This window comes from Nerophis ophidion, linkage group LG04, assembly GCF_033978795.1.
Source record: "Nerophis ophidion isolate RoL-2023_Sa linkage group LG04, RoL_Noph_v1.0, whole genome shotgun sequence".
Taxonomy (NCBI): domain Eukaryota; kingdom Metazoa; phylum Chordata; class Actinopteri; order Syngnathiformes; family Syngnathidae; genus Nerophis; species Nerophis ophidion.
Genome location: NC_084614.1, coordinates 12,088,370 through 12,103,330, shown reverse-complemented (window position 1 = coordinate 12,103,330; position 14,961 = coordinate 12,088,370). Strand labels below are relative to the sequence as shown.

Here is a 14,961-nt window from a genome sequence, read left to right as displayed (position 1 = left end):
ACCCCATATTTTAGCCACCTACAAAAAGACAAACAGTCAGATAAAGGTCAGTTAAAATGTATACTATATTAAGAATATGTGTACATATTCCATAGGGTCGTGAAATCTAAAAAGTACAACTCTGTTCCTTGTTATTTTCATGTAGTTATGTTTTTCATGTGTACGCACACATCAACACACATACAGTATGAGATGAGATCAATGAGATAAGGTAAGAACAGGATAGAAACTGCTGTGGAACTAGTTACAATGCAATATGCCCTGGAAATACAATGTTAACACCTTTGTGCAAATAAGTACAGTTCCACTTGTTTTTTTCAAATGTGTTCATTCTGTAAAGGAATGAGTTAAATGTTTAAAATAACTGGTTAATAGTGCTATTATGAAGTACAATGTCAGCACATTTTTTTTAATAATAATAAATACATACAGCGTTTTAAAAGCATACACAATCTGTGTAAATATATTAGTCTGTGGTTAAAAGGACTTGAATTGACTCGAAACTCAAAATGCAGGTCTTGGGACTTGACTTGAGACTTTCCATTCTTGACTTTGGACTTGACTCGGGACTTGCCTGTCTTGACTTGGGACTTGACTCGAGACTCGAGGGCAAAGACTTGAGACTTGTGACTTGCAAAACAATGACTTGGTCCCACCACTGGGTAGCAGTGGGTTTCAGTAGGCCTTTAAAAGAACACGTTAAAACTATCTGACCAAATTACAGCCCACTAACTTTTAAACTGAATAATTAGTTAAATTAAAAAAAAAACTTTTTATTTTTATTTTTGCCTTTCGTCCTTTTTTTAAATGTTCAACAATAAAATGACAAATAGGAGGCTGGCTTTTCAGATTTCCCGAACTGACGTCAATTGTATTTGTTCGGTGACAGCTCTTGGCCCCGCCCCCTCGTGATCCAAGGTAGCTGGTTGTGCGTGGAGAGGGGAGGAGGGAGGAGGGAGGAGGGAACAGGGGGCTGAGCTGATCCCACGTGTGACGCTGTCGTTCCCGGCTCAGTAATATTCTCATAGCGGGGCTTTGCATATCTCCTGCCTGGCACTGTGTCTCTCACTCTCACGGTAGTCCCAGCCGATAGTTTTTTTGGAATAGCTATGGAAGGAGACGGGAGTCAAGCCACATCCGGAAGCCTAAATGACTCACACCATGACCCCGGGTAAGAACATTCGTTCAAGCTTCGTGTTTTTTCAGTTTTTTTTGTAATGCAACATCTTTGAAGGGGACTTGGACTGGCGTGCCGGATGGATTCGTCCGACATAGTAGCACTTAGTGCCTTTTCGAGAGGGGGGCAGTTTTTACACAGCGAGAGTGCCCTCCTTCCTTCCCCCCCTCTGTGGTTTTATACACCGAGCGAGACTATTATTACAGTCTCGCTTTATCCTTTAAGGTCGCTTTCAGAAGTAGTTAGTCGTCAAAATGGCCGAACTGACATCTGGACTGACTTGTGTTGTGTTTCCCCCTCACAGTAAAATGTTTATCGGTGGTCTCAGCTGGCAAACCTCTCCAGGTGAGACCGTCATAGTCGTCTATTTCTTCCTTTTTCTGTTTGCATGGACGTGCGGCTGTTTGCTGACTGGCGCTTGTGTGCGAATGTGTGTGTGTTCACTATGGGATGTCTCAGCTGGTGTGTGTGTGTGTGTGTGTGTGTGTGTGTGTGTGTGTGTGTGACACGTTATTCCCGATCTTCGTCCATCTCAAGTCCTCTATTCGACCCCTATGCGCAACGCGGTAATGCTGTCGTGTTTATTTTTTGTTTTTGTTTGGTGTGTTTTATTATCATGACCCCCATGTGTTTCCTGTGTCCACAGACAGCCTTCGAGACTATTTTAGCAAATTTGGAGAGATACGAGAATGTATGGTGATGAGAGACCCCACGACGAAACGCTCAAGGTAAATAAAGGGCTCGTCTACTTTTCCTCTCCAGCGCATGCAAGCGATATCGCTCTACTTTGTTTCCTTGCTTAATCCACTGCGTGTGTTTGTGTGTGTGTGTGTGTTTGTGCGTGTGCACGCGAAAGAAAGAACGAGCGAGCGAGCGAGCGAGTGCGTGTGGTTTCACGGCGAGCCAGATAAGCTTAAATGCTCACTGCTGTAAAGCTGCGACCGAATGCAATTTGACATTGACTTTGTGACTGCAGCACAGCGTGGCAAATAGCGTTCTCACTTTCAGTTTCTGCCACAGGACGTCCTCAACGTGGATTTAGAAATGCACGTTGTTCCTCGTTATTGAAGGGGAACTGCACTTTTTTGGGGGGTGGAATTTTGCCTATCATTCATAATCCTTTTGGAAGACAATGACACAATATCCATCCATCCACTTTTTTACCGCTTATTCCCTTTGGGGTCGCGGGGGGCGCTGGTGCCTATCTCAGCTATAATCGGGCAGAAGACGGTGTACACCCTGGACAAGTCGCCACCTCATCGCAGGGCCAACGCAGATAAACAGACAACATTCACACTAGGGCTGGACGATATTGGCTTTTATTAATTTCGCAATATTTTTATGCCATATTGCGATATACGATATATATTACGATATTTTGCCTTGGCCTTGAATGAACACGTGATGCATATAATCACAGCAGTATGATGATTCTATGTGTCTACATTAAAACATCCTTCTTCATAATGTATTAATATCAGTGTTAATTTTGACAGCAAAATTTGATTTAGTTTTAGTCATAGTCTTTTGACTAAAATGTAATTTAGTTTTAGTCATAATTTAGTTATTTAAATTGTTTTAGTCTAGTTTTAGTTGACGAAATATTATAAGATTATAGTCGACGAAAACTACAGTAGATTTAGTCAACTAAAGGGTGATATGTAAACTTTCCCTTCATTTTCTGAAGGTCAAAGCAAAACAGCGAAAAAAATCACCGATACAAGTCGTATTTTGATGAAAATCATGTCTCAAATTTAGTATTTCACGAGTAAGCCGTGTAATAAACGGGATGACGTCGAGTGAGTTGTATGTTGTGGAAATTGCTTACCTGTGTGTGAATTTCGGGGTGATTCGACTGTAAATGTCGCCTTAAGTTTGTTGTGTTTTTCCCCGTAATCCTTTTGCTGCATTTCTTACACTGCGTCTTGTTATCTTTGACGTCAAATATAAAATTTCCCCATATGTCCTCTCTCCTCTTCCTCCCCGGCGTTGACATGTTGTCTTCTGCAGCGCATTCCCGGATCAGTCTCAAACGCAAACTATGTTTACGTAACTTCCTTACCACGTCGCTCTGATTGGTTCCCTTCCCCAACTCCTCCCGCCTCTTCCTAACGAAATTAGTTCCGATTGGATCTCGTCTCTGGCAGACATTTTTGTCTCGTTTTTATTCGTTGACGAATATGTCAATACACCTCGTCATCATCTTAGTCCACGTAAATTATTTTTTATTTAGTTATTGTTTCGTTTTAGTCAGAAAAAAAAGGTCGTTGACGATAACTATGACGAACATTTTTCGTCAACAAAAATAACACTCATTAATATATGCTCATTTTAACTTTCATGCAGAGAGGGAAATCACAACTAAGTCAATCGACCAAAACTGTATTCATTAAATACTCTTCATTCTCTCACGGGTGACTTTTTAAATGAAAGAACAAATTAATAGTGTTGCTACCTTTTTGTAGTAACACTTCTGCTGCATAATTTGCATTGAATGATTGATACTTTTATTAGTAGATTGCACAGTACAGTACATATTCCGTACAATTGACCACTAAATGGTAACACCCGAATAAGTTTTTCAACTTGCTTAAGTCGGGGTCCACGTTAATCAATTCATGGTACAAATATATACTATCAGCATAATAGAGTCATCACACAGGTTAATCGTCATAGTCTATACATTGAACAGCTTATTGCTGTTGTCTGCTGAATATCTTCCCACTTGAAGCCAAACCACCACCAGATGATGGACCCCCTGCTCTTTATGTTGGGCATTTATTGTTCTTTCTCCATTTGTGATAAGTTTCGCACCAGCTCTCTCTTGTATTGGCACAAGCTCCGCTCGCTCCACCTGGCTCAGCTAACGTTAGCCATGCTGCTACCGCTCTGATCGGCGAGAGCTATGACGCTAGACTCGCGACAGTATGTGACGTATGTAAGAAGGCGGGCTTGTTTTCCGTATCTGTCAGAATGAGAGACGAGGAGGAGTGAGAAACGCCTGTAATGTAATGCACACAGCTTAAAGCAACGGTGTGAGAACATATAATCGAATATTACGATATAGTCATTTTCTATATCGCACAGAGACAAACCTGCGATATATCGTATATATCGATATATTGCCCAGCCTTAACTCACACTCACATTCACACACTAGGGCAGTGGTTTTTAACCTGGGTTCGATCGAACCCTAGGGGTTCGGTGAGTTGGCCTCAGGGGTTCGGCAGAGCCTCCGCCACAGAGGTCAAGACACACCCGACTTATCGTGTAAAAAAAAACTTCTCCCTATCGGAGTATTATGTATATAGCAACCGCAGAAGTCACGCTAATTTGCAGGTGTGTAATTTGCTGTGAGTTCATGTTCTGTGTTGGTTTTGTTCTTTGAACAAGTAAAAAAACATGACTTTTTCTTGAATTTGAAAAAAACAAACATTTTATTTTTCACTAAAGAAGGGTTCGGTGAATGTGCATATTAAACTGGTGGGGTTCGGTACCTCCAACAAGGTTAAGAATCACTGCACTAGGGCAAATTTAGTGTTGCCAATCAACATATCCCAAGGTGCATGTCTTTGGAAGTGGGAGGAAGCCGGAGAACCCGGAGGGAACCACGTAGTCACAGGGAGGACATGCAAACTCCACACAGAAAGATCCCGAGCACAGGACTACTCAGGACCTTCGTATTGTGAGGCAGACGCACTAACCCCTCTACCACCGTGCTGTCCATGACACAATATGTTTGTCCTTTTTTTTCATGCACTCTAATTCAGAAATGCCAAATGTACCTATAGTTGAATACAGTGTTTGTTAACCACTGTGCCGCGGCACACTAGTGTACCGTGAGATATTGTCTGGTGTGCCATGGGAGATTATGTAATTTCACCTAATTGGGTTAAGAATATTTTTTGCAAGCCAGTATTTATAATCCGCAAATCTGCCGTTGTTGAGTGTCTGTTAGGGTTGTACAGTATTAGTATAGTAGCGCAGTACTAATTAATTATTTTTGGTACTATATCGCCTCTGAAACGTACCGGTCCCGCACCCTCCCCGCGCTCGTGTCCTTGTCACATTGTGACATTGCTGGTTTACGAGCAGAGGAGCATGTTCGGCAGCACGCAATCACGGAGTACTTATAAGCAGACACAGTGTGGAGACAGAAAAGGGAGAACTGACACATTTTGGCTTAAAAACTAAAGATAAAGTTGAAGTTTTAACACTGAAACGCCCTCAGGAAGAGGTGCTTTAAGACATGGCTAGCTAGCTAGCGGCTAACGTCCATTCGCCGTCGGGAGTGTTTTAGCTACTTCTAAATATCTTATCTTTGCCTCCATGGCGACAAATAAAGTATGTTTCCTACAAGCATCATCCCCGCAGGAAGAGGAATAGCTACACATGCTTCACTACCCACCGTAGCTCACCAGCATCACAATGTAAACAAATGCCATGGGTGGATCGATACCCGACATCCGCTGTAAATATATCAAGTACAGCCACGTAGTTACTCGATACTACTATGATAACGTCAATATTTTTTGGCATCACAACTTCCTCTGTCGTTTAAAAAAAAAATTATATTATCTTTATAAACTCAGGAAGTACGCGTCTGGACACAAGAGGACTTTGAATATGACCAATGAATGATCCTGTAACTACTTGGTATTCGGATCGATACCTAAATGTGTGGTATCATCCAAAGGTAATGTAAAGTATCAAACAAGAAAATAATAAGTGATTATTAGATTTTAACAGAAGTGTGTATAGAACATGTTAAAAGAGAAAGTAAGCAGATATTAACAGTAAATGAACAAGTAGATTAATAATTCATTTTCTACCACTTGTTCTTATTAATGTAGACAAAATAATAGAATGATAAATGATACTATATGTTATTGCATATGTCAGCAGACTAATTAGGAGCCTTTGTTTTTTTATTTAGTACTAAAAGACAAGTTGTCAAGTATGTTCACTATTTTATTTAAGGACTTAACTGCAATAAAAAACATATGCTTAATGTACCCTAAGGTTTTTTTTGTTAAAATAAAGCCAATAATGCAATTTTTCTTGTGGTTCCCTTTATTTAGAAAAGTACCGAAAAGTACTGAAATAATTTTAGTATTGGTACCGGTACCAACATATCGGTATTGTTACAACACTAGTGTCTGTACTGTCTAGAGCTCGGCAGAGTAACCGTGTAATACCCGTCCATATCATTAGGTTGCAGCAGGTAGCTAATTGCTTTGTAGATGTCGGGGACATGGTTTGAACGTGATCACAATATGCAGAAGACAGCGGGAGCCAGCGTGTAGGTAAAAAGATATCTAAGGTTTAATCCAAAAATAAAAAAAAGGCAAGTGCCGCTAAGAAAAGGCATCGAACCCTAGGGATGGCTATGCAAAACGAAGCTAAAACTGAACTGGCTGCAAAGTAAATAAAAACTGAGGGCTGGACGACAGCAAAGATTTACAGCGTGTGGAGCAGCAGACGGCATCCACAAAGTACATCCGTACATGTCATGACAATCAACAACAAAATAGGAGTGCAAGACAATAATTAAAACACTACACACAGGAAAACACCAAAAAACTCCAAATAAGTCACGGCGTGATGTGACAGGTCGTGACAGGACACCTACTTTGAGACAAGAGCTATAGTGATGCATGGTTGATTATGGTTTGAATTCATATCCAACAATTGCGAGAACGACTTTTAGTGTCAATATCGGTACTGCACTGTAAAACAGGGAATGTAGATTTGACGGTAAAAAAAAAAGTAGCAGCTCAGGCGCTAGAATTTTGCATTAAAAATAACAGTGGTACTTATTCTTCAATGTATAGTAATGCACTATAAAAAAAAGCCATATATTTTACGGTTAAAAATGCCAGCTGAGTCACCACAAGTTAATATAAAACAACAAAGGTACAGTTTTTTCAATTTACAGTAGTTTGGCGTAAAAAACACAGTAAATTCCAATTTCTGGTAACTGAGCTGCAAGTTTTTTACTGTAAAATATATGTATTTTTTAAATCATTTAAAGAAAATATTTAGGAGGAACTGGTTATAAAATAACACCTAGATGTGGCGAAACTCTGTAGAAAATACCTTTTTTGAATTTTTTGAGGTAAAAAATGTACATAGGCTAACTAAATTAGGTACACAACTGCGACAATCTCTTCTACCTTATAATGAATGATTGCCGATATGATGTTAAATTCTTCACTCGCTGTGTTGCATGCTAAAATTGGCTGTTTGGCCCATGGACCATTGACACATTTTCAATCTGGCCCTTAAAGGAAAAACGTTTAGGCATCCCTGCTGTAACTCGTAAGTAAATGTTAGCTAAAGTCCGCGTCAATGGAGCCTGTAAGAATGGCTGTATTTCGTCTATAAAGCGCTTAAAAAACATCCAAACATTTCTATGAAAGTTTCATATCCACTGTAAGTATATATGTAATGTAGTAACAGGTACATTCATAATAACATGTAATATTTACGTATTTTGCTAATTTTAAGCATACGGCAGCACATTCATTTCACAAACGCATCACGTTTGTGAAATGGCACACTACATGAGAGGCAAGAAAAATAATAGTCTCACTCAGTGTACAATGTCTGCTCTCACTCGTATGCTGACTAACAGGATGTTGATATGTTCCCGTTCAGTTGAAAAATGACTCATAGTCCTTGCGAAGAAAAAAGGTGGGTGGAACCAAGCGTCTTTTCAGTGCTTTTTTGACATTTCCGTGTCTAAGTTGGCTGCCAAAGTGTGACCATAGATCTTCTTGATGTATGGTCACAACCTCCTATTATCAAGGTGAGAGGCATGATTTATTATCTAGAATTAACTTTCATGGGCTCAGAGGCGAAAAAGCAGCTCACCAGCTGATGATGTCAATACAGCAGCATAAGATAGTTACCTCTCGTGATCAATGCACCGCTAAAATAGGTCCTTAAGGTTAGTGCTCATAATAACATTATCGCTAACACTTTGTTAGTATTCAGGTCACAAGTATTGTTGGATCTTTTTGAATGTTTTTTTTAAATTGGGTTTTACAGTCGGAATAGATGCAATTACGGTATGTAATAACTTCATGGCGCCTATCGACTCCATTGAAAGCAGAATTTTATTTACGTTTGTTTACAAGTTAGAATCCATACAAATAAGACGTGTTCTTGTCTCTCATAAAGATTATGAATTATAAGCAAAATTCCAAAATAAGTGCAGTTACCTTTAACCCAATGGGTCCGTATAGGATACCAAAACCATTTTCCCGATAGGAAGCAATACAAATCCAATGAATCCGTTACAGGCACACACAATATTACACAGACCACTTATGTTACACTGAGAAAACAATGGAAAATAAAAAACTTTTGCCTGCATTGAAAATTCAGTGAGCGGCGAGAAAGGAGAGGAGCTGCCTTCAATACTTTCCAGTGACTTATTTCTTGAATGGTTCTCACCTTATTTATAAATGTTGGCAATCAAACACATGCTCCTTACAAAACTACGGAAGGTATCTAGTAGGTGTCGTATTATCGTAGGAGTGAAACAGTATTGAACCGTTGGACCACAGAAAGAGTAGCCTTAGCTACGGTAAAGACTTGTCCACAATAAAAGGTGGTTTGTTGGCTACTCCTTTGAATCGATTTTAAATAACTTCTGATTATGAGGATCTGCACTGACTAGTCCTCCTTGCCCAGTCTTGCAGTTGAGTGTCTCTTTCGGCAACACTGTGCAGTTGCACAAATTCCAAGAAGGCAGGAAAAATTTCGGAACAAATATCGAATCATGACACAGTATTAAACCAAACCTAACTGGGTAATTTTGTATATTGTTGCATTACTACATTTTACTCTTGATTGTATGGCTAAAATGCAGCTGAGATAGGCTCCAGCACCCCCGCGACCCTGAACGAGACAAGCGGTAGGAAATGGATGGATGGATAAATGGTTAGACTTACAGCGCAGCATGATGCATTCAGTGACACTCTGGAAACAGGAACTTTAAAGCTTTCAGCTTTGATTGGAATGTTACAGTATGCTTCAACTTAATTTGGTTCTATGAGTTATTTTCCAGCCTTATTCAATAAAAAAGCATAGACCCTAAGTAGGGATGTAACAATAAATTGTAATAATGATAACCGGGGTAAAACTTCCGACAGTCAGCATTAATGTTAGAAATTACAATTACCGAAAAAAACCCAACGCTGATAACTTCATCTAGATAAACTGAAGGACTGAATGGCGCCAGCTCCTTAGCTTAAATCCTGACACGAAAACATGACACGTTAACGTCTTTCTCTATCAAGAAATAACATACCCCGATTTAAACGTATATTAACTCCCACCTCCAAAGACATGCACCTGGGGATAGGTTGATTGGCAACACTAAATTGGCCCTAGTGTGTGAATGTAAATGTGAATGTTGTCTGTCTATCTGTGTTGGCCCTGCAATGATGTGAAGACTTGTCCAGGGTGTACTCCGCCTTCCGCCCTTATGCAGTTGAGATAGGCTCCAGCACCCCCCGCGATCCCAAAAGGGACAAGCGGTAGAAAATGGATGGATGGATGGTTGGGATGGATTAACGCATTGCTGTCTGAGCAACAAAGCTATTCAATTGCGCACATTGGACCTACAGACTGTGCTCTTTTAGCCTGAATGATTGAAAATTGCGAGAGATGTGATTTTACGGGGCGTTCAAGGACCTCTGAACAGTGTGGGACACCAAACAAGGCCCGCTAGAAATATTTGAGAATAATTTATTTTATTTGTGACGCACTTTTCATTTAAATATATCTTTCAGTGCTACCGTACAAACCAATATTTAAAAAATAAAAGATTCACCATAGGGTTGGGCGATATGTTTTTTTTTTAATATCGCAATATTTTTAGGCCATATCGCGATATACGATATATATCTCGGTATTTTTCCTTAGCCTTGAATTATCACTTGATACATATAATCACAGCAGTAGGATGATTCTATGTGTCTACATTAAAACATTCTTCTTCATACTGCATTAATATATGCTCATTTTAAACTTTTATGCAGAGAGGGAAATCACAACTGAGTCAATTTACCAAAACTGTATGTATTAATGGTATTAACAGGTGAATTTTCAAACAATGCTACATATTAGCAGTTATGCTACTTTTGGTAGCAACGCTTGTGCCCCACACTTGACAAATTAAAGTTGTCTATTCCACATATTCCCGCTTGAACCCGAACCACCGCCAGACGATGGACCCCGTTCTGTTTTTCTTGGGAATTAATTCTTCCTTCATTTGTTACCAGATTCGCACCTTCTTTCTCTCGTAGCAACATCCCGCTAGCATCACAGCTAACGTTAGCGGCGCTGCTACCTCTTTGCTGGGCGAGGGTGAATACGTATGTGACGTATGACGTGACAGTATGTGACGTTTGTAAGAACCTGCGCTTACACTCTGTGAGAAGGAGACACAAGAAGGAGTGGGAAGAGCCTGTAGTGTAATGCTCGCAGCTAAAAGCAACTGCGTGAGAACGTATACTCAAATATTACGATATAGTAATTTTCTATATCGCACAGAGACAAACCCGCGATATATCGCATATATCGATATATCGCCCAGCTCTAATTCACCATTAAAACAAATAATAAAGTGAAGCATAAGAAACACAAAACATGCACTATAGTGGGGTTTCTAACAGTGTGTCTATTTATTTTATTTATTTATTTATTTTTTAAATAACTTGGTCCAAAGATTTCTGTGTATTTCAAATTTAAGTAATTTTTGGGCACATTCAACAACACCTCAATAATAATGATAATCAGGATAAATTTGGTCACAAAACTGTTTTATGAAATTTTCAAATCATCTACAATGCACACCATGACTTTTACATTTTGTTCTCTTCCTTTTGACAAAAATCAATATGCAAATAGCACTTAAAATGAAAGTAAATATGTGGTAGTGTTTTTAGAAAACGGAAAAAATATAAAATTAGGAGAAAATAAGAATCCAAGTAATAAATGTGTAATTATGAATAGAAAGAAAAGCGTGTTAGAATAGTGTGGATTATATAAATACTGGTCTAAAAATGTTGACTAAATTATACAACTACATTTCATAATGAATTCCTGCATATGGATAGAGTAATAATGTATTGGTGATAGTAAGTGTAATGTATTGCTTAATATTGTAGAATTTGGGATACTATTGTAAAGCATGCATGTTCGAAATAAACTGAACACTGAACTGAAGTTGTTTGATTATTAATTGCTGACTTCCACTGCATCAAGTCTTTTGTAAGTTGTGTTATTTCCTTGTAATCAAGACGACGTCACCTCCAGTATTGTTCCTTTGTACTTTAATAATAACACGAAGGTCAAAACGACTAGCAATCTGACCAGAGTCCATGTTGTTGTTTTGGTCAAAGTAATAAAAGTAATAAACAAGCTGTTTATTTTCCTTTTGTACGCATATATTTTAACACTGTTGTTATTTGTGTGTTTGTTTTGCAGAGGATTTGGATTTGTTACATTTACAGATGCTGCCAGCGTAGATAAAGTCTTAGCTCAACAACACCACGAATTAGACTCAAAGACGGTGAGTATTTTAATTTTGTAATTTTTCAATGTCGTAGATCCCTTCTTTGTGTGTGTGTGTGTGTGTGTGTGTGTGTGTGTGTGTGTGTGTGTGTGTGTGTGTGTGTGTGTGTGTGTGTGCGTGGGTGTGCGTGTGTGTGTGTGCACGTGTGTGTGTGTGCACGTGTGTGTGTGTGCACATGTGTTTTTAACGGCTGCCCCAAAGTCTTATGGGAAACCCCTCTGGGGTCTTTGTGCTCAAGGTTATAAAAAGAGGAGAATGCATGATGGTCCTTTCAGCGATAATCCTGGTGATAAAACACAATTCCGACGCAAATATTAGATGTGTGCGTGTTCATTTCTCTGGATGAATGGGACAGACACGCCCTCTCTTGACTCTGGCCGCACATGCAGTAAAAACACAAACACACACACACACACACACACACACACACACACACACACACACACACACACACACACACACACACACACACACACACACACACACACACGTGTGCGCACCACAACCATAAAAGAATGTGCACTGTCTCACCTCTATTTGACCCATGTGTCATCACACAAGGTTTAAACCACTTCCTTCAAACTATCACACTGTTATATTTCAAATATAGCTGGGCACCAGGATTCTCATTTATAAAGCTTATGTACGCACTAAACAGGGCCAAAAAGTTGCATTCAGTGTTTTTTTTTCAGTGTTTGGGATCTATAAAAACTAATGCCATCAATTGATTATATTTAAAAAAAATTGAATAATCACACGTTTCTTCCAAAACTTGTTAAGTTTTATCTAAAGTACAGTGTTTATTCTAAAGCGGAATTTGTCAAGGAGGGCACCAGTCGGAGTTTCTTTTTCTTTGCACTGACGTAAATTGCATGATTAATCTGTGTTTATATATGATTAATGTGCTAATTTGTATGCATTAACCTGATCACTCATTGTATACTAACCCACACCGCCTTTCAGGTAACCAGCTGCATGTAATGTAAAGGAGCATCAAAATACATTTTGTGATTAATCAACAATTATACATGATTAATGTAATATTTTTTGTGATTAATCACATGAGTTTACTTGTAATTCTTGACATCTCTATTAAAAACCCATGTATTCATTGTAGTGAAAGGAGGTTCATTCATTTTGTACGGACACGTTTAGTCAGAATTTAAAAATGAGAACCCAGATCATTTATTTAGTAATTCATAATTAAACACGTTTGAATATATAAGGTACTATTTACTCACAATAATTTAGATGAATAAATTCACTCGTTCATGGGAAAATGCTGCACTATTATGGATTTTTATTGCTGTTTGAAAAAATTTGTCAGCAGATAAATAATTAAACAGGTGAGTCGTTTTTTTGCAAGGTTTCTGCATAGTGACGGATTAGATGGGTTTTCGACTTAAAATTCTACATGGCAGGGATTTCTGCTCTGCAGGTGGTGATATCCGTAAATTCCCACATAGCCCTAGAAATTGAATTGTGTACACTGAGAAAACATTCTGCTTACTTTGGCTAAAAAGAGCACCCAGTGGGATATTAAAACGGGATAAAATAGGGGGGCAGTGTTTATACATGGATATATATATACATACATATATATATATATATATATATTCATCCATCCATCCATTTTCTACCGCTTATTCCCTTTTTGGGGTCACGGGGGGTGCCTATCTCAGCTACAATCGGGCAGAAGGCGGTGTACACTCTGGACAAGTCGTCACCTCATTGCAGGGCCAACACAGATAGACAGACAACATTTACACTCATATTTCACACACTAGGGCCGATTTAGTGTTGCCAATCAACCTATCCCCAGGTGCATGTCTTTGGAAGTGGTAGGAAGCCGGAGTACCCGGAGGGAACTCACGCATTCACGGGGAGGACATGCAAACTCCACACAGAAAGATCCCGAGCCCGGGATTGAACCCAGGACTACTCAGGACCTTAGTATTGTGAGGCAGACGCAGTAACCCCTCTGCCAGCGTGAAGCTCTATATATATATATATATATATATATATATATACACAAATAATATTAAAATAAAATATGTATATATATATATATATATTATATATATATATATATATGTATGTATACATATATACATATATATACACAAATAATATTAAAATAAGACAAATAGGTACGTTAAAGTGTGTTTTGACTGGCAGGTAATTGTAATAAAAATATTATGATTTTTCCCATATTTAGACCATGCCCTTTCTGTTTTTGGGTTTTTGGTCTCTCGTTTTCCCACACTAGTGGCTACATGGCTTTAAGCTCAATTTATGTGCTATTGAGGATGCGGTTGATAAGATCGCACATCGGTCCATATGTTTCCAATTAGTGAGAAGCGAGACGACAGAAGTTTTTGCAAGCTAAATAACCAGTAAGTTACAACTGATGGTATCACAAAACTGTAAAACCGTCCGGATGTAGAATCGGCCGGAAGAGACAAGGTACTCTCATTCTCCTGTGAAGTATTGTACAGTATCGTAGTCCCGGACCTAATGTTGTGAGAACTTTGCCACCATTACAGTTGTTTCTGTGCCTGAAAGTGGGCATCTGGAGCAGCTGTTGTGGAATTCCAGGAAACAGTTAAATTCCATGCACACTTTTTAATTATTCTGGTAAGCTCTTCATGGGATGTGACCTAAGGACCTTGGGCTCATTCAGTATACCTCCAGGTGACTTACTATAATAGCTGGTCCTGCAATAAATACGCACTTAACATGGACGACTAAAAGACCACTTCTTCATGGAATTTAGTATGTTTTTGTTCAACCGCAACAGATAAAAGAAATGTCGTTTGTCTACACAACAGTAGTGTTTTTAGTTTTTTTGGGTTTCGGAAAATTATAGCATTACTGTGGCTGAACAATTGATGACCCATTTAGAGGAAAATTCTGGCTCAAACATTCGACTGAAATGGCAGTGTGCTAGTTCACCGAAATAATAAAATGTAGTTTGGATCAGGGTAAATATGTTGGAGCAGTATTTTTAGATTTTAAAAAGATTTTGACACTTTAAATCAGTGGTCCCCAACCTTTTTGTAGCTGCGGACCGGTCAACACTTGATAATTTGTCCCGTGGCCCGGCGGGGGTGGAGAAGTGGGGGTTTCTTTGTAATGAAAAAGTGAGGTTTTTTGGGTTGGTGCACCAATTGTAAGTGTATCTTGTGTTTTT

General features: G+C 38.9%; 1 protein-coding gene across 7 annotated transcripts in view; it reads left to right on the top strand.

Annotated features, from left to right (window-relative positions):
• Window positions 1-957: 957 nt before the first annotated feature.
• Window positions 958-14,961, top strand: part of msi2b (musashi RNA-binding protein 2b) — a 637,421-nt gene continuing 623,417 nt past the window's right edge. For 6 of the 7 annotated variants that reach the window (XM_061897062.1, XM_061897059.1, XM_061897061.1 and 3 more), the window contains exons 1-4: window positions 958-1,171; window positions 1,482-1,522; window positions 1,824-1,905; window positions 11,681-11,765. In XM_061897062.1, the coding sequence (XP_061753046.1) occupies window positions 1,110-1,171; window positions 1,482-1,522; window positions 1,824-1,905; window positions 11,681-11,765 (270 nt within the window). In that variant the 5' untranslated portion in view covers window positions 958-1,109. Of the gene's footprint in view, window positions 1,172-1,481; window positions 1,523-1,651; window positions 1,744-1,823; window positions 1,906-11,680; window positions 11,766-14,961 lie in introns of those variants that run through there. The other variant, XM_061897060.1, reaches the window with a different exon arrangement.